The 20,933-nt window shown below is 43.2% G+C and overlaps 1 protein-coding gene across 3 annotated transcripts in view; it reads right to left on the bottom strand.

The window, feature by feature from the left end:
- Slc1a2 (solute carrier family 1 member 2) overlaps positions 1–20,933 on the bottom strand; it is a 125,733-nt gene that overhangs the window by 43,170 nt on the left and 61,630 nt on the right. For 2 of the 3 annotated variants that reach the window (XM_042691322.1, XM_042691323.1), the window contains exons 2-5: positions 9,142–9,281; positions 7,308–7,460; positions 4,495–4,745; positions 11–176 (exon numbers count right to left, since the gene is read on the bottom strand). In XM_042691322.1, coding sequence (XP_042547256.1) covers positions 11–176; positions 4,495–4,745; positions 7,308–7,460; positions 9,142–9,281 — 710 coding nt within the window. Of the gene's footprint in view, positions 1–10; positions 177–4,494; positions 4,746–4,822; positions 4,876–7,307; positions 7,461–9,141; positions 9,282–20,933 lie in introns of those variants that run through there. The other variant, XM_042691324.1, reaches the window with a different exon arrangement.

Raw genomic sequence — 20,933 nt, 5'->3', positions numbered from 1 at the left:
GCTGGCTTACCTAAGACATTCATCCCATCCTTGAATTCCAGGCCCTTCTTAATAACCATCTTTGTCTCCTCAGAGGCCTCGGTGGCAGTCTCGTTCAACAGAGAGATGACAGCATTGGTTGCATTGGCTTCTTCTGACGGAGGGGCCACCAGGACTTTCTTTGTCACCGTCTGAATCTAATAAAATGGGGGGGGGGGGGGAGGGGGAAACAAGAATGATGTTTTGTCTAACAGAATAGACATTTTGGTCTTTTTGTTTTGCTTTTTGCCAGTCGCAAGGCTTGAACTTAGGGCCTGGGTGCTGTCCCTAAGCTTTTCTGCTCAAGGCTAGCTGCTCTACCACCTTGAGCCACAGCTCTACTTTCATCTTTTCAGGTGGTTAATTGGAGAAAAGAGTCTCATGAGTTTTCCTACCCAGGCTGGCTTCAAACTGCAGTCCGCAGATCTAAGCCTCCTGAGTAGCCAGGATTACACGCGTGAACCACCAGTACCCGGCTCAGACAGCCAGGTATTTTAAGGTTTTCTACAAGTTAAATATGCTTATATTTTCATATGTAAATACATATATATGTATATATTTTTATTTGCCCAAACAAAATTTGGGAAAGGTTTTCTATGTTTAATAAAATGACAGTGCACTATATACACAATGGGTGTATAAAACTAAACTTGGACTGTACCATAAGCAATGTACCCTAATGCAGTGATATTAGCTTAAAATTGGAGTTTGGATGTCTTTTTCTTCCATTCCCATGACAATAAGTGCCTCAGAGATTATATCAAAGGTTCAGCTTGGAATCTTTACAAAGTTGGGAGACCCAGTGAAATAGCCCTCCCTTCCTGCCAGACACAGCCATCAGAAGTTAGCCCTCTGTCTGAGCTCCTTCCAGGGCCAGGCTCTGTTGGGAATCATCATCTTGGCACCAGGAGTGACAGCTGCCAGAAACCACCATGATGGGAACATGTGCTTACATTTTGGATCTTAATACAAGACGAGAAAACACCCGCTCCCTCTGGGCACTGGTGCCAGCCAGCCAGATGTTCCCTCAGCCTCTCTCCCTGCACCTCGACACCCATAGCAGTGCTTCTATTTTTAAAGGTGTCAGGCACTCTGTATGCAGACTGCTGTGAAAATTCTTATCTCAACCTAAAAACCACCACCTCCGATGACATGAAAATAGAATTCATGCAAAATCCTAGAATGTCAGGGCTGGCGTAGAGAAGGTGACAGATGGCTACACCAGGAATAGACACAGAAGAGGATGTATGGAGAAGTCAAGTGACTTTTCAGACATTGTCATTATTGGCAGAGCTCAGACTTAAACTCAAATGGAGTTCTTTCTAGAGCCTATGCTGTATGTTAAACCATGCAGACTCTGTTCTCCTGTGGCTGGGTCTCTGTGAACAAGAGTCGGAGAGAAGACAGGGTAGCCTTTTCAGAGGTGAAACAGGTGTTCTCTTTGCTAACCTGGCTACCTGTGGAAGGGAGTAAGAAAGCCCGTGCTAGCTGTACAAGGAGAGAAGGCAGCTCACTGGATCCTGGGTCTATCCAGGTCATGGTGGCATAAAGAGAGAACACTGATGACCAGAAGGGAAATTTCTAGAAATGGTAGAGTCATGATCCCAAGAAGAAAGCTGCTAGCCATCTGAGGATGCTAAAGAAGCTAAAGCTTGGGGAAATTGGAGTCATGGGCCTCCACATGGATGTTATTGACCTGGCAAATGGTGGCTGCCTGGATCAGGTAGGAAGCCAAATACTGTTGGTTTTCCATCCACTATCTCTTATAAATAGCCAACCCAAGAGCAGAACACTAGTTTGTTGCTGAAGTTGGATTCTAAGCCAGTCATGTTTGACTCCAAAATCCAGCTCCAAAAGCACCAGCTGGGAGCATCAGGTCAAGGAGAAAGAAGCCCTGAAATGCAAACTGAGCCCTCAGTCTGAGCCCTTGATTCACAGAGTCTGTTTGAGTTGGACAGCTCCACTCTGACTGTGCATTCTTGTCTTCTTGAATCCAACTCACCATCCTTTCTCAACTGACACCTCCTTTGAACTCATACACCCACCCTTGCTCTTATCTGCTTCCACTTCCACAATCAGAATTATAGCTACTCAGCCATCGTACTAGATTGATTTTTTTGCAGGCAGGCGGGGGAAAGGGGGGGGATGGTGGGGAGAGAGATATTGAAGTTTGAACCCAGACTTCATGCTTGCTCGGCTTGCTTGCTTGGCTTGTTTGCTTGCTTGCTCAGCTGTAGCTCTACAATTTGAGCTTTCAGGTCAACTTTTTTGCTGATTACTTTGGAGATGGAGTTTCATAGCCTTTTCTGTCTGGGCTGGCTTGGGACTGTGATTCTCTAGATTCCATCACCAGATTTTTTTTAAAAAATTAAATAGTCTCTTCCTGACTCAAACTCTTAAAAATGAAAACCTCAATTTAACCATGGCCAACAAGGAAGTGCCTGAGTTGGATTTTACCTTTCTCCACTCACTCCACTGTACCCACTCCCCCTCCTCCCCCCCGCCGTGGCCTCACACGCATACCCCTTCCCTTTTCTTGACTGAATGGGTGACAGCTGGGAACATATCCTGTTCTTCTGCATTTCCCTGGCTCTTAAATTCATTTTTCTGTGGTTCCCTGGAAATGGCTTCAGCTTAGACCCTTCCTGAGCTAGTGGCAACTGAAGTATATACTGTGACCTAAACTTGCCTTGGGGACAGAAAACAGGCCAGTGAGGGGGGCTATGCGTACTCCTCAGTGATTCTACTAATCACAATCGCCCATTTCAAAAATGCTGTTTTAAAAATACATATGCATATGTGCAGTTGGTAAGAGTGAATATTGCCAAAAATCTTCTGTAATACCATTTTGCAATATCCTGAAAATTCAAAGTCAGGACATCTTCACATCTAGGAATTTATCATTCAGAAATATTATGCAATCATGAAAAAGGGAACAATGGACCCTTAAACACCATTAAGTGAAAGAGCAATATGTGCATGTGCATATATAGCAAAGAAAACATACTGAATGAAACAAAATTGTCAACATGAATAACTTCTGGGAGGTAGAAGGGAGCTTCTAATGTTTACTTGCTGTGCTTTTATGCTATTTAAACTTTTCATAATTTGCAAGAATTATTCGTCAGGCCCATGATTTATGTTGGAGTAGTTACATCTTGTATGGAGTAGTTATATCTTATATTTATGTAGAGTAGTTATATCTTGTATTTGTTAGGGTTGTGTGTTGTGGTTGTATATTGAGTAGTATGGTTGGGGTTATATGTTGAGAGTAGCTGTGGCTATATGCTGTTTGTTTGAAGGGATGATTTTTTTTTTTTTTTTTTTTAGCAATTTCTAAGGCATTCAGACTGAACCCTTAGAGCTTCACACTTTCTTTTTTTTTTTTTTTTGGTCCGGTAGTGGGGCCTGAACTCTGAGCCTGGGTGCTGTCCCTCAGCTCTTCAGCTCAAGGCTAGCACTCTACCACTTGAGCCACAGGCCACTTCTGGCTTTTTATTTTTCTGCTTATGTGGTGCTGAGGAATCGAACCCAGGGCCTCATGCATGCAAGGCAAGCGCTCTACCACTGAGCCACCTTCCCAGCCCCAGCTTCACACTTTCTAGGCAAGCGCTCTGTTACCAGAGCTATACCCCCAGCTTTCTTTTCTTTTTTTTTTTTTTTGCTTTAGTTATTTTTCACATATAGGCTCTTACTTCTCGCTCAGCATGCCTTTCGATTACAATCTTCCTACCTCTTGTTCCCATGTAGCTGAGATTACAGGCATGAATCATCATCTAGTAGTTGTATTAAAAACAAACAAAAAACACCACACATAGTTTTACTATACAATCTAAACTGAGAACCACTGGGTACTTCATGGGGTTGTGAGCAGGATGGATAAAAAAACCAAAGTGCCTGTGGCTGGGTGTCCATGGTTCACTCCTGGAATCCTAGCTACTCAGGAAGCTGAGATCTGAGGTTTATAGTCTGAAGCTAGTCTGACCAGAAAAGTCTATGAGCCTTCATCTACAATTAACTAGAAAAAAAAACAAACCATGGGACTAGAGATGTAGTTCAATAGTAGAGGATCATCTGTGAGCAAGCAATCTGAGCAAGTGTGAGGTCCTGGGTTTAAGCCCTGGTACAAGAGAAGAAAAGATAAAGGAAGAAGGAAAAAGGAAGGAGAAGGAAAAAGGAAGGAGGAGGAAAAGGAGAAGGAGAGGGAGAAAAAATGTGTCTCAGAGATTGAAATAAAAGGAAAGGAAGAGATAGAGAAAAGGAAAAAGAGGATCTTAGAGCAAAAATATACTAAGTAATCAGAGGAAAAAACCCTACAAGACTTCAGTCCCAAAAGCCTGCCCTAGACTATCTCAGAGAGCCCTTAGGCCCAGACAGAAATAATAAAATATGAATAAAATTGCTACTCAGGGTGGAAAAGGCTTTTAAGTCCATATAGAAGACTAGAGAAAAGAGAACAGAAAAACTTTGAGTTACCTGTTGGAAACAGGCTTGGACCAGGTTTTCTGGGAAGAGATTTCGAATAAGATCCAGGAAGGCATCCAGACTGGATACTTCATCATTCTTCTTCCCAGGCCCCAGCTGCTTTTTGAGTTTGGGGTTGCCGGGGTGGATGGCCAAGACTAGGATGACACCCAGCACGGCAGCGATAATGGTGGTGGACATGTAGTATACCATGGCTCTCGTCCCTAGGCGGCCACTGGCTTTAGCATCCAGGCCTGACAAACCTGGGTAGAAAAGAAATCCCAAAGGATTATTTCTGTTATGTTCCTGCTTGGGGGGTCCCCTCTGCGCATCTACCAACCTCCACTTCTAGTCATCAACTGCATTCGCAGCTAATTAAACTTCTGACTACCCAGACCTTTGATGGGTTATTGTTCTATTTGTCAACGTTATTTTTGAGGTTCTTGAGAACTTTGGAGAGTTAGTGATGATGAACTTCATTGGTCTGCGAACTACTGGTTCCCCACTTGTTCACTGATCTGCTGCAGTGGGCTAAAATAACGTTGAACAGATTGAATTTTTAATTCTGAGGCTGGTTTTTTCCACTTCCACACTCCCTTCTTTGATAAAGGGATCATTATTGGGCCATGTTAGTCTTTCATGAGTTAATTATTATTACTTAATGTCCTTACTTAGGAAAAAAAAAGAGTTGCAGATCCAGGTCATAGTCCAAATGTCTTTTTAATATATTGCTAAGTAACTAAAATGGAGAGTCTGAGTAAGGATTCAGTATGGCCCATTAGTCTCTCTGAGGCCAAGCTCCAGTGCCCCTCACTTGCCAGCTCCAGGCAAGGATTGCAAAGCAGCAACCAACTATGCCACATCATCTGTACCAAGGAAGGCTGGAGAAAACCCCAAACAAGTCACCAAAACTCCACTGGGGTTTTCACCAGTTGTTTCTTCATCTTGTTCACTTCCTGGTTTCAGTTCCTGCTTTTGCTAAAGAGGGGATCTGCCTTTCCTATTCTGGGGGACGGGGAGAGGAACAACTCATTGCTGTGAACTTCTATGAGTTAAGCTGACCTGCTTAATTCTGTGACCTGCTGCTCTCCACAACCTGCAGTGGCATTCTGGGTAATGAAAGCCAGGGCTCCTTACTGGATCTGTCTCCATACAATCTGTGAGTGGAGAATATTTAGTCTGGTTTGGAGAGCAGCATTTTTAAGGTCCAAACATAGATTTGGTCAGTTGAGGGTTAGGTAAGACCCCACTGATCCCAAATATACTTGAACTGGAGACCTGGTAGTTCTGATCACTAGGCCAATTGGTCAACCTGCTATGAGATCATGGAATAACCAACCACTTAGCATCTCAGTCTGTTGGTATTCCTAGGGCCCCACTCCTTCTTAAGGTGGCCAGTCCACAGGCACAACGTCTATCTGTCACCTTACTCACTGACGTAAAGGTACGGATGAAGGTTTGGCTTCCTATTCTTAACTCAGAGCTTGTCATGAAACTTATATAATGTTTGAGCAATATGATCTTGTAAGGAAGAAATCTGAGCCCATTAAAATAAAAAGATTATCTCAAAAAATAATTTTTTAGCCTAATGTAACTAAGCATGTTGATCCATATTACGATTCTTTGTTCTATACAAAAAAACTTAGAGGACTTTCCTAGCATTTCATTTATTTTTAATTGACATTTTCCCCTATAACGATAATTAAGGCAGTGTACTTATTACTTTTATTCATTTCTGAAGAAAAATGTAATTTCAAAATTTGAAAAGCATGCTAAAAATTAAAATTACTAGAGGTGGGCACAGTGGTGTTTACCTATAATTCAAGTTACTCAGGAGATTGAGACAGGGATCAGTGTTTGTTCAAGGCCAACCAGAGCAACAGTTAACAAGATCTTATCTCTAAAACAAACTAGATATAATAGCATATACCTGTGGTCCCACCTACTGGGGAGACAGAGGTAAGAGGATGGAAGTCCTGGACAATGTTATTATGAGACTCTATCAACAAAGACAAACTAAAAATATAAAAGGACCAGGATTGTAGCCCAATAGTAGAGTTTGCCTAGCAAGCAAAAAAAACCCTGAGTTTAAAACCTCAGTTCTGTAAAAGAGTTAATTAAAATTACTAGCGATGTCATCCTTTTTAACCTGTGTAATGCTTCCTTTTTTGTTGTTGTGAGGGAAAATAGACAGCAAACATGTGTGTGGGGGGGGGGGGAGTTGTTTGTAGTGGGGTTTGAACTGAGGGCTTCATGTTTACCAGGCAAGTACTTTCCCACTAAGCCATACCTCTAGCTTCTTTTTTACTGGTTATTTAAAAAATATTATCTATCTCTCTTCCTAAGATAGGGTCTGCATTGGACTATGATCTTTCTATTGTAGGTTTCACATCATAGCTGGGGTGACTGAGTCTAGCATCCGTCTGTTGAAATGGCATCTCACAGAGTTTTCTGCCCCACCTGTCCTGGAACTGAGATCCTCCAAATCTTAGCTCCTACATAGCTAAACTAACAAGCATATAGCATTATATCCAGTGATGAGTAACAAAAAGGTCTCACAAACTTTTCTGTCCAGGCTGACCTCTAACCATTCCCACTTTTAGCCTCCCAAGTAGCTAGGGATGAGCTATTGATGCCTGGCAGATGGCAAGTATTTTTTTTAAGTTAACTATTGTCATTTTAAAGAGAAGAAACCCAAAGCTCTGTAGCAAAATAGCATCCATGATCACATTCACTCACTCAACCAAACTGAGATGCTCTATTCTACCCAAGAGCTAGAGCTAGACTATGACCCATTCCAAATGGCACCAGGCAGGTGGTCTTACCTGTGATTAAACTGGAGATGATGAGAGGGAGGATGAGCATCTTTAGCATCCTCATGAGTATATCCCCTGGGAAGGCTATTAACATGACCACATCAGGGTGGATGGGAGCTGCCAAACGCAGGAGCCCTCCACATACTGCCCCCAGGATGACACCTATGCCACAAAGAAAAAGGAAGATCTGAATTTAGTTTTTGCTCTAAGCAAATGAAAAACTTTAGGTACTTAAGTCAGCAATCCTGACCTTTACCACACTTCTCCCTTAGATGATGGCACATGGCATGTAAAGCACTAGATACATGAAACAGAGCATGGTGGCTAGCAGAAGAGTCAAAGATTGCCTTCCCAAGGACTTAGGAAATTGCAATGCAAGGGAGACTCAACCTCAATAATTTTGAAGTAATATAAGCTATTGATTTTTAGTAACAAACAAACAAACAATGTTTCACGTCCCAGCCAGTTCTGGCTGTATGGCTTGGCATCAGATTTATGTCTTCCTTCTTAACTCTAGGCCAGATTTTTGTGAGTTCTCTCCCATCCCTATTCTTTTTTCTTGGCTCCCTGCAATTTCAACCTCCAGAGTGAAGTCCTTGACTTCCAGGTCATTTTGTGTAATTGATGATTTCATGGGAGCTCAAAAAGTGGCTCTAAAAAGTCTCTAATTTGGGAGGAGTCAAGTAAGCAGAGATGCCTCCAGGTACCTTTTACTTTCTAGATTCACAGATCCTAGAAGGAAGATCTCAGCTCTCTGAAGCTGATGGGTGTCCAATACAAAGGACCACTGTGGAAGCCCACAAAGCAAGTGGTAGCAGCAATGGCAGTCAGAGGGCGGAGGTCATAGGCATATGTACGGGATATGGAGTTATGTTAAAAAGGTGGAGGGAATGATGTGGCTGAACACCTGGTACATCTTTTGTCTAGTACAGGTGAAAGTCATAACGGTCTAACTTGTTTAAGTCGCATGATAACTGAGATCTGCTTACACGGAAGATAGACTGTGGAAAACCCAACCATGCTGTGGTTTCCTGCCACTGCATGAGCCAATCAGAATCAATGCCCAGTCCTGGCCCTCGTCTACTGGTATCTGAGATGAGTGGAGCAAAGGAGAGGTAACAAAGTGCAGGGTGTGTGCGTGGGTGTGGGTGGTGATGGTGGGAGGCTGAGTTGTCACTGCTTTTCTGTGTAGCCTCAGTGACAGTGCAAGAACGAGGAAGAGAAGGGGTATGGCTGTCATGGCAAGAAACCCTGAGACTGAGACTGTATCAACACTCTACACAGAAGAACAACCACCAGGGGACACCTGAAACAGGGGAGTAAGACTTGGGAGCCAAGGCTACCTCAGCCCCAGGCATGGTGTCTACACTCCTCCACGCGGACCTCCTTCCGTCTCTGCCACTTGAGCCTCCGCACCACTTCCTCCTCCTCCAATCTCAATCAATGGTGTGTCTGGTGTAGGTGAGACCTCAAGAGCTCTTTGAGGATTTCCAGCCACAGCTGCCTTAAGGTGGATGCAGTTATTTCTTTAACTGTGACTCTGAACGACATGCTTTGGGGTCACCTTGCTAAGCTGCAGGTTCCAGGGCCTCTCTTAAGGTGATCCAAAGCACAGGCCTGATATGAGAGCCCGGCCTACATGCACACAAGCTCACAGGACACGGACATGGACATGAGAACCACTGGATCCTAGAGGAGAACGCATGGCTAGATTGGGTGAGGACAGACGATAGCACCAGGGCAGGGGGCCTGGGATGACAGGGCCTCCGGCAGAGCACGCACTCCCCTTCCCTGTTGGATCAGCTCTTCCCGAAGGCAGCAGAGCCGTGGGTCAGGCACCTACCAAACACCGTCAGCGAGAGAAGGAGGTTCTTCCCCAGTTTGTCGCATAGGCGCAGGCCCAGATGTCGGTGCTTGGGCTCGTCTGAGCCGAGGAGGCTGTCGTGCATGCGCACTTCCACCTGCTTGGGCATATTGTTGGCACTAGGACGGAAACGAAGGTGGTGGTTAGAGCCAGTGAGCACCTCCCTGTATACCTGCAGGGCCTCTGCCAGTCACAAGGGTGACTCACGGCCTGGTGAATCCCAGTTCATCTGTAAGCAGGACAGTAGAGCCACCCACTGCCAGGTGTCTTCATTCCCATTGTTCTGACCGTCCTAGTAAGGAAAGGAATGAGGCCAGAAGCGGCTCCCAAGAGTCACGTCCCACACCAACTCTAGGAAGGAAGTGTCCCTGACTGATTCTCTAGACAGCTGGCTAGGAAACTATAAGAAATAGAGATTCACACCCAGCTATGCCTCCAATACCTGGGCTCTCTTGTTCTTTTACAACAAGGAGACATTTACAGAAGAGTCACAGTCTGAGTTAGGTCCAGCTGAAAAAGGGCTCCAAAAGTCACAGATGCTGATTACCCAAGTCGTCCCTGTCTTTTGCAAAAGATAGTTTATTCTGCTAAAAGAAAGACCAATCATGGTGGGGCACTGGTGGCTCACACCTGTAATCCTAGCTACTCAGGAGGCTGAGATCTGAGGATCGTGGTTCAAAGCCAGCCAGGGCAGAAAAGTCTGTGAGACTCTAATCTCCAATAAACCACCAGAAAAACCAGAAGTGGCACTGTGGCCCAAGTGGTAAAGCCTTTGCCTTGAGCTGAAGTGCTCAGGGACAACGCCCAGGCCCAGAGTTCAAGCCCCACGACTGACAAAAAAGAAAGGAAGAAAGAAAGAAAGAAAGAAAGAAAGAAAGAAAGAAAGAAAGAAAGAAAGAAAGAAAGAAAGAAAGAAAGAAAGAAAGAAAGAAAGAAAGAAAGAAAGAAAGAAAGAAAGAAAGTCCATTCTATTCTAGCTCTGCAAAGGTCACTGCATTATCAGGATTCTGATGGACTGTCCACTAGCTGATACTATCCAGGTTTATGGATGCAACTCAGCCCTTTTCTGGATCCTTCTTCTCCCCTAGGTTAACCAAGCTACCTTCACAAGAGAGCGCTTGCCAGAAGTGAAGAAGTGAAGATACTTCTTCTCCAGCTTTGTCATTTCCCCAGCAGGCAAGATTCCACAACTAAGCTTAGGCAATGACAGAGGGTGGCCAGAAATTTGACTTCCACAAACGGAGGGCTGCTGTGTGACTCTCATTTACAATCATCATCATTTGACAAAGGAAAAATATACCTTGAGCAACTAACAGACCACTGTCACTGAATGGATGACACGGCATCTTCCATGACACTGAGTAGAGCAAGACTTCCTCTAGAGACAATATCTTAACTGCAGCTCTGTGATTAGTAATCATTTGTTACAATGGGAAGTGAGGGCTTTAGGGCGAGAGAATGGACTGACTGGCATTTGCCAACGCTGTGACATAGAAAAAACAGCCTGATGTTCACTTCATGAAAATTAAACAAAAGCATGCTAGCATAATACTTGGGGACATGACAAAGAGACAACACTTACCAAGTTCTTGGTAAGGAGGTCATTAATCCAGGAGATCCATACAAGTCACCAAGAAACATAGCTTCCAGTCTTAGAGGTAAGACTGAGGTCTCAAATGCAATGCCTTACATTTTCATAGCAGGCTCCTCAATATTCTTGCTACCAAAATGTGTTTAGATTTGGACTGATGTTGCATGGTTGGGTAAAATACTTAGATAAGGATATTAATCAAAATGTAAGCTTCTTAGTGTCTCCTTAATGCCCTAAGTTTCCCTTTTTCTAGATAATCTTTGGGGCACCAGTGTGTGACTTCCTGGCATTTATTGTCAGGGACAATTGCTCAGACTACTTAAAGAAGAAGACAGGGCTTGGTTAGCTGCTCCCAGCCTGTATACAATGGCCTTGAGGATGAGTGAGCGCCAAACAGCACTTCCTGTTGCTAAGTGATACAGACAGAAGGCGTCCTTTTTATAGCATATCAGGAGAAAACAATCAAAATGATCTTTTTAGCATGGAGTTACCATATTTCTATGTTTACCCTGGGATCTTTTCCATTTTTTTTTAACATTTCTGAAACCATACTGTAATAAGAAACTCTAAACCAGGAAACGGCCAAAAAAAAATAGAGATAGTATGTGTTCTGAAATGCTGAACGTATTTTTTTAGTCAGCCATTGGCAAAACTCTCCCATCTCCTTGAGATTGTTAATCTACTTGCCTTCTGCCTCATTTGCATCCCTCCTGCCATTGAAATGAGATTCCCTGGGCACATGGTTTGTATTAAAATGAGACTTGCAAGAATTTAAAAGCAAACATTCTGGCAAGAGTCATATGATGTAATGAAAGCATCAGGCATCAAAACAGCCACGTTAAAGTAAAAACACACAGATACTAGGTTTGCATACACAGCCAACACTGAGATGTGGCTGAATGCCTGTTATACACATTTCTTAGCTGTACAAAGTTGCTGCTTGCTTAATGGTTTGCATTTTAGACTGTGACAAAACGTCTCTGAAGCCCTGAATCAAAACAACCACATCAAAGTGGCTGCATGAAAATGTCATGAGCCCTCAAGTATTTATAGAGAGAATCCCTACCACTTGCTCCCTTGGAATTAAACAGATACTCTTCACTTCGAGAAATAAAACAACAACAACAACAAAAAACAGTTCCTGGCACATACACAGAGAAAACAAATCTCTCTGTAGATTCCAGCATTAGCTTATAGTCAAGGACACAGGGAATACTCCCAAACTCACTGTAAAAAATTACTGCATGTCCAAGAATCCAAGGAGAGTCTGGAATAGGAAATACAACATAATATAACATAATATAGAGTTGCCTCAGAAACTACATGCATACTTTATAGACTATCTTCACAAAAGCAGATATATGAAAGCTTCAGGCATTGAAACAGACATGCCAAAGTAAAAACACACAAATACTAGGTACACGTACACACCTCACTCTGATCTGTGGCTGGACACCTGTTGCATGCATTTTGTGTGTGTGTGTGTGTGTGTGCAGGTGGTAAGTGTGCCAGCACTGGAATTTGAACTCAGGGCCTGAGTACTGTCCCTTACTTTTTTCACTCAAGGTTGATGCTCTCTACCACTTGAGCAACGTACTGATTTTCAGCTTTTTGGGTGGTTAATTGGAAATAAGAGTCTCTCAGAATTTCTTGCCCAGGCTAGCTTCAATCCTTGATTCTCAGATCTCAGCCTCCTGAGCAGCAAGGATTACAGGTAAGGGACACTAGTGCCCAGCTGTGGCATACATTTCTTAGTGGATGAAGATGATACATGCCTAATGATTTGCTTTGTAGGCCATGACAAAACACCCCTGAAGCCCTGAATGTGTAAGTTCTAAATACACTCACACACAGCTTAGTAAGTGCTAGTGACTGCACTGGGTGACTGCCACCCCTTTTAAGGAGTGATTCGTATTTGTTGACATGGTTAGACATATTATTTAGTAATGATAAGTACAGTACTTGCTGTCAAGAAGTATGTGCTAAGAAAGGGAACTAAATGTACATTGTACTATCATTGTCTGCTTATGTATGAGTTGTGATAAAGCTCTGAATGAGACACTAAGTGACATCACTAGACTCAAACCTAACCCTGATTTGGGCAGGTGGAAGGGGGATTCAGGGAGGGTCTTCAGGAGAGGATAATTTATAACTGGGACCTTAAAAGATGGATTTGATTGTCTACACCCTCCACCAGTCTATGAGCCCTGAAGAAAAGGGCTGTGATAGTTTTTGTTTGAGTTGTTGTTGTTGTTGTTTTGCAATGTTAGGATTTGAATTCAGAGCCTAGCACTTACTCAGTTTGCTGCTAAGTTTACACAAAAAGCCCGGCTGGACTAAAAAAAAAAAAAGCTGCTTCAAGAAGCAGCTTTTTGCTGCTTCACTGGAGTCTCATGAACTTTTCTGCCTGGGCTGGCTTGTGATCATCCAGATCTTACCTCCTGAGTCACTGGGATTACAGGTATAAGCCACTGGCACCCAAGAGGACTGTGGTCTTAAATACCTAGCACCAAATACTTGGTAAATGCTTATTAAAAAGAAACTAAGTATTGAAAGGCAGCCTTAAAGGGCCCACTGTCTTCTAGCAATAAGACCTTTCTGCAGATACAACAGAAGTATACTAATCCTGCAAACTCTCCCCATTCTTGGGCTCATCCTACACATTTCTACTGGGCACATATATTACAGGCTCCACCCTGGAATAGGTGCTAAAGAAAGTGCCACAAATCTAAAAAAAGTAAAAAATAAATAAGTAAACAAAATTAAAAAGTAAATAAAATGAAATAAGTTCCACAGCCACCACAACAAAGCAAAGTCCTCATTCTCATAGAGAGAATCATATGATGAGAGACCGCACAAGTGGATACATACAACAATTGCAAATGACAACACCTGCTAGGAGCAGGGCGATGGAGACAGAAGCAGCCGACAGGGAAGTGCTGCAGTACTGCATCGGATGACTGAGGAATAGAAAGCTGAGCAGTATCTGCAAATGAATTATGCAGTCAGTCTGCAGCTTAGCAGGCACACTGAATATACTCAATATAGAAATCTGTACATCCCCTAGAGCCTACAGCCACTCCAGATGCCATCCCTGGTCTACAGGTTGGGTTCTGATTTAACATACATAGTAAGTAATGCTGAGCCTAACACCATCATGAACATGACAGAGTTCATGAGTGTCCCTGATCCCAGAAAGATACATGGGTATCAGAGGAAGATGAACTGGACAGATGTAAGACCTGAAGACTCAGAAGTCCAGGAGTTTGCTTTCCGGGCAAGAAGAAAAAAGTCTAAGACATGGTCTAGACAGGACCATTATTAGATCAACACAATGACTCATGGGGCATACTAAACCTTCATGAATGCTTACTTCCTAAATCCTTATGGCTGTACAAACGGAACAAAGCAATAAAGAATTTGATGGGCTACTCAGAGCTTGAGAACACCATTTTCCCAGAGCAAAATAATCACTGACATTGTTAGTTACCTCATTTATTTCTTGAGTATATCCCAGATGAAGAGTGAGCCATGACATTTCTGAATGCCAAGGGGACCATTGGCAATAGACCCCATTGTCCAACAGACTGAGGCCATGGGATGGGCCCACTGTTGGGATCATTTCGAACCTTGACAATGAGCCCACCATTTCCTTCAGCCTCAGCTTCTTCACTGAATTATTTAAACAGCTGTTCATTCTGCAATTGTCCAGTCCTTTCTCACACAAGTCCACGTGAGTGCTGTTTCAATGGCATTCTCAGCTTATTGTGTGAATTGAGCTCTGCCACTCCGAGAGGACGCTTAATGGGGCTGGTGCTCAGCGCTCGGCTACTCGCAGAACCTGCTTTTCATTAGCACTCGATTTGCCTCGCTCTGCCAACAGCCTCTAATAACAGGCTCATTAGACGTAGTGTTGGACTCAGATTTCCTGCAGCGCACGCTCCTGTGTCACCTCATCTGGCATCAATTCCTTTTTCCTCCTTCACTGGCTCAATGAGGTGGCAACAGAACATCCCTCCAGGGAGCCGGAAAGCAACCAGAGCTTTTGTCTGGGGGAAGTGAGGTCTGCATTGGACATTACTCCTCTGCCCCCTCACTGACCAATACTGCCTCCCTCCACCCCCGTCCCAGCCTTCAGGACCTGAGGAGACAGAGGAGAACATCAATGTCCCTCTTAAAGGTCAGGGGATTTTCCTCTCAGACAGTCACTGTGTTTGGCTAAGAATGTCAGAAATCCTAGTGGTGTCAGCTCTGAATACTGAGCACCATGTGGTAGTGATTGCAGTTCAAAATCTCCCACAGCCAGGATTTCTCCAGTTCCCCGAAGAACACTCTGTCCTTGTAGTAAAAGGCCCTGAACCCTAAGGCAACCTGGTGTTCCCAACAGTCTACGTCCCTGCTATAAAGCCCTGGTTTCATGAGAAGCTAGTTGTTCATTGAACAAGAAGTCAATCTCTTGCTGGTGGTTTCTGCAGCCTCACAGATCAAGAGTGTAAAACCTAGAGACTCGCAGGATCCAAAGCCTCCCTCAGTCTCCTCTGCCCACATGCAGTCACTGTGTCCCTTCACTAAGCACAGAAGCACTTTATGGAAAGGTCCCACTGTGGGTGACTCCAAACTTCACAAAGAAGACATCTCTTCTAGACTCCTTCCTGAGCATCAGAGGCTCTGGCTGAAAAAGAAGAGTTTATAGCTATTTCAAATCATTTGGGATGTAGATGTAGAAGGCAAAGCAAGACCTAATGAGACTGGAAGGCAGGAGGTTTAGGTTAAAATTCCAAGGCAGCCACTGACTAGTGGTATCAGAGATGGTATGAAGATAAAATTGAGGTAAAATTATATGTCCATGATCACAGAGAGAAGGGGTTGGGTGCTATAAAATGGGAGGGATATACTCTTAATATAAGAACTCAGGGACTCCCATTTTCATTGGACTTTTCACTCAAGGCTGGCACTCTACCTACCACTTGAGCCACACTTCCAATTTGGGCTATTTTTCCTCTGTTAATTGGAGATACAAGTCTAAGGGGACTTTTATGCCTAGGATGGCTTTGAAATGTAATTCTCAGATTTTAGCCTTGTGAGTAGCTAGGACTCTAAGCCCGAGCCACTAGCCCCCAGTTTACCAACAGGATTTTAAATATTGATTTGGGCCCATTTTTATCTTTTAGTTTCTAGGCTCTGTAAAATGAGTGAGTTAGCACAATAATTCTTTAGTGTCCTAAATACTTCAATTCTTTCATTCTCTAAGTTGAAAAGGTATTACAACATGTCCACAGATGTAGTTTCCATTCTAGTTACCCAGGATGGAATAAGATTTGAGTTTACCATAAGACAGATAATTTCGCTGACCATGAGAGGACAGCCCAGTGGCTACAGTACATCCCTCGCAATGAAAGGCAGAGGGGTGACTTAAGACATTAAACCATCTGAGAATGACAACAATTTCCTCATGCTTGTGCTTCAGTTTTACCTTTTGGATCTCATGTTTTTCCTGGTATCAGTGAAGTCTTGATTGGGGTCAAATTCACTTTATAATTCAGATGTGAGCATCTTCTTCACTCTCCATCACTCTTTACACATTTTTTTTAGTCTAGATTTCTAAGATGACAATGCAGAGGAAGACAGGCAATCAGCCATCTACCCAACTCATCACTAAATTATGGACAGAAATCCAACATCATTGACTGTCAAGTCCTGTGGAGTTGGAGAGGTGAACCTCACAGAGACATTTGTGACAAGGAATCGAGGAGAAAGGCTCTTTGCTCACCTCACTTTCCAAGCTAAGGGGCCCAAACCAGCTAATGATATGGATGACAAGAGATGAGGCTGAGCCTCAATTCCTTCACACAGGGTCAGGAAGCAGTAGACAACATTCTGAGTGGATATATAGCACAGTATGTGTTTTGTGCAAACACAGAGGTTAAAACGTAAGCCCTGATTAGCAGCCTGTAGGATAAAACTTGGTAGAATGTAATTACAATTACATAACTACACCATGGGATTCTTGGTTCAAAATTCCCTTCCCAGCTGTGACTGGAATAAGAGATTTAATCTCTTGGACAATAACATCCAACTTTCTGGGTCATTACAGAACTCCTGTGATACAATAGTCAGGACCCCCCTCCACCCCCCTTCCCGCCCCCAACAGAGTAGCTGAGATTTAGTAGACATTCGTTTTTAGTGTCTTTTCTTTCACTTAAATAGATAAAAGGACACAAAAATAATCTTTAAGGCAGTTATATTTGAGTTCTAGTAGCCCACTTTGGCAAAGAGGTGGTGCTTGTGACTTTTACCAACAGTAACTTCTAGAAGAGGCAGTGAACTAAAAAGTACCCACTGTCATCAGCATTCCCACATGGTAGAATGATGGGACAACCTCTCAAAGAAAATAACCTTCATCATTAAAATCTCTGGATTTTTAGGCAGTGCTCCTCAGGACAGACACTAAGACAGCCTTGATCCAGTACATTTACCCATTTCTATCTAGACTCACCACCCCAAACAGAAATAAGGCACTAAAGAACAGTGAGTCTCTAGGGCTTGCTAAGGGATTGGGCGGGGTGTTTGATCATCTCAAAATAGGAATCGCTCCTAAAAACAAAGATGATGGCATGGCCCAAGAACACACTGGCCTGCCCAGTCCCCAAAGGCATGTCACGTCTGAAGAAATTACTGTCTGCCTCTGGTTTACAGAACAACATGAAACAAGCATTGGAAAACTCTACACACCCCCAATAAACTGGGGAGTCTCATATGGCATGCACTTGGATTTTTAAGCCATAGGGAACATGGCCCCATTTCAAGATGAATAAGGCAGTGTTCCTCTGAGTGAGTGTCCTGCACATCCCAGTCTGTAGCCCAGCGTTCCTGGACTAACTTCTACTTCTCCTTCAATACTTACGCAGTACTACCCTCCATATGCTTGCATAGACTCTCAAGTTCTCCTATTAGTTGTTTTCTCTGCAGATTACCCCATCATCTGTTCTCAAGACACCATACAATTTGCTCATCTGTCTTCTCCACTAGGAAGTAAAACTCTTTGGGACAATACCAAGTCTTACTTAATGCTTATCTTTTCCCACACCTACCATCATACCTGTCACATAGTAGATGGTCAATTATTGATTGTTGAATGAGTAGGTGATTGGATATTTAAAAGAATATATTCTAGTTGTAAGTTCAGAGTGACTGGGTTATTTTTAATTGGCATGGGTTAGCTGTATAAGGAATTTGCATCTAGACATATCCATTTGTGCATATGATATATCTTGATTAGACTCACCCTTTCCATCACTCTCCTTTATCGTTCCCTCCCCTTCTCAAACCAATCTCAACATGCTTTCTTGTTCTATTTTCACATTGTACATCAAGTATTTTGACCCTATTCAGTCTCTTTTACCCTTTGATTCATGCCTCCTAAGTACCTACAGACCATACAAGACATGCTTCACCTTTCTACTACTACATTCTACTACTACATTTCTACAGTGCATGCTAATTGGATCCAAGGAGCTTCACCATGGTATCACACACATGACATTCAGTTTAAGGGACAATGGTCCAGAAGCCTAATGAATCTAAGAAAGGGAGATGAAAGCAAGGAGAGCAGAAATAGTAAGTGGGGTGGTCCCATCCTACAAAGAACAGGAAGCATTCACATTAGAAAAACCAGCAGGTGTGAGGATGTAAACTTGTAATCCTAACACTTAGAAGGCTGAGGCAGGAGGATCAAGGGTTCTATACCAGCCCTGGCTACATAGTGAAAGCCTGTTAAATAGAAGTCAGAAAGATGAGAGAAGGGGGAATGGGGAGAAAATGGAGGGTTAAAGAGAGGACAAAGGATAGAGGAGGGGAGGGAAAAGAGGTTGGCATTACAAGTGGCCTGGTCCTTCTCTGCAGACAAAGTTTGTCTAGTTGTCTTGTTCAAGATAAGTTGCTATAGCAACAGCAGGAGATCAAAGTGGACCTGATGCCAAGTGTCTTCTACACTATCTCCTTTAACATTTACAAGAATGAGGAAGTAAGATGGTAGACACTGAGAATTTCCTGTCATTGGCTCCTTCTAGAAATCCATTCAGAGGGGCAATATGCCTGCCAAATACTGGCTTCTCCACCCTGCTTACTAAGATGCTGGCTGATACCTTCTAAGTCTTCTTTCTTGCTTCCTCTTGCTTTCAGGAAGCCCTTGAACAAACACAGAAAAAAAGCGGGATTTTTCTCTTTTTGGCCAATAACCTGCTTAAAAGACTAGGTTGATGCTTCTAAGGGACTTCTATCACCCAGGAAGCATTTCAAGGCCTCCCAGAGGATTTGACCTTTTATTATTTTCCTATTATAGTTCCTTCTAATGAGCCTTTAAATTTGTGGCTATTGATTACTCACTAAATATTGAGTCCCTGCTCATTCCACCAGTCAACTCAGCTTAATACTTTCCACCTAGGTCTTAGCTAGTTTGATATATTGATAAACCAAACCATTCAATCACCACTGAGAGAGATGGTCTCACTTGGAGACCCCTCCTGAAGAGCTTGGTATGTGTTTCTCCCTCTTGGTAGTGTGTGAAAACAGATTAGTTCACAGCACTCTGCACTGATGTGGCACAGTCTACAGCGGTACCCTTCCTCCCACATTATCCATTCCCTCCCCCCACTTCTCATAGACAGATGCAGTTCATGGTGTTTGGGAAGGATGTTACTTCTCATATTAGAACTGGAATCTCAATGAGCTCTTCAATGGCTTACTTTGAATCATGCTGTCCTGGCCCAGTAATCTATAATTCATACTCTATGATCTTATATTGCTCTGTTCATCCCATCCATAGGATTTGGTTAAAATGCTTGCCCAATAGACTATAGACTCCACAAAAAGGAGTACAGTGTATCTACTTTAAGCCCAAGGCAGTCACCCTTGGAACCACACCAAGGGACCCCTGAGGATCCCAAATTCTGAGCATACAGGAATCCATTAGATAAGATGCCATATGTGCATGACAATCTATGAGCATCATTTAAATCACCTCTAGATCATGGATAATACCTAGTTCAATGTGAATATGAGGTAAATAGTTATGGTACATTATTTTTAGTAATAAGGACAGGGAAAAACATCTGTACAGGTTCAGCAAGTGACAGTTTTTTGTTTTAAATATTTTTAAATCTGTCTTTGGTTGAAATCATGTGTATGGAGTCCCAGCATATGGGAAGCATGCTATACAAAGAGTGCATTTAAGAATTTTTAGAGGGACTAATGATTTGGAAGTAGCAGTGGCCTCCACAGCTGTGGTATCTGGGAGGCAACTCTGATGGCAAAGGGAAGGAACAGTCTATGCTCAGGGGATAGGAGAATCCTCCCAGAATCCTCTGACTTCCAAGGAACTTGAATAAAGCATGGGAAAGGAAGCAGGAAACTCCTTAGTTTGGAAGTCCACCAGAAGCTCAATTAACATCTTGAGACCTCATCAAAGGCAGCTAGGGCTGATAATTCCCACAAGTTGTCATGACTTGACTTTTTATGCACTTTATGAAATCATTCCAACAGAACCACTTCTCAACAGCCCTTGGAAAGAGTAATGATGATGGGCTGGCTGTTGCCTCATCAACACCACTTAACTCCTGAGCAATTGGGGTGAATCCATTCCCACCCTGACACACACACACACACACACACACACACACACACACACACACACACACACACACACACACACACAGTGCCTTGGAAGCAAGGCTTGAAAAATCTCAGAGTTATTGCTGAGCACAGCTTCTTGAATCCCTGAATCAGGGAGTTATCAGGTGGGATCGATCCTAAACTACAATATCAAGGCCCTGACTTTGTGTCACGATGGCATGTTCAATGCCAGATATCTAATGCATATTCAGTTAAAAAAAATGATAGCTTGAATTAAATGCTAGGTAAAAATACAGGAATGGGGTTCGATAAGAGCAGTGTTTCTTGAAAGATCCCTGGGCTGTGAGCAAACACAGCTTTTCTGTCATGGCCAATCTCTCACCTTCTTCCTCGTCCCACCCTGCCTTCCCCTCTTTCTTTCTGTCCCCCTGTATTCCTGGGACTGCATTCAGCACACACTCAGCCTATTGTTCCTCACATGAGAACAAATCCAACTCCACAGTCTGTTACTGAGAAATGATATTCATGGACAATAAATGTACTTCACGGA

This window comes from Dipodomys spectabilis, unplaced genomic scaffold (assembly GCF_019054845.1).
Source record: "Dipodomys spectabilis isolate Male_0828 unplaced genomic scaffold, ASM1905484v1 ptg000145l, whole genome shotgun sequence".
NCBI lineage: Eukaryota > Metazoa > Chordata > Mammalia > Rodentia > Heteromyidae > Dipodomys > Dipodomys spectabilis.
This window is presented reverse-complemented; position numbering and strand designations above follow the sequence as displayed.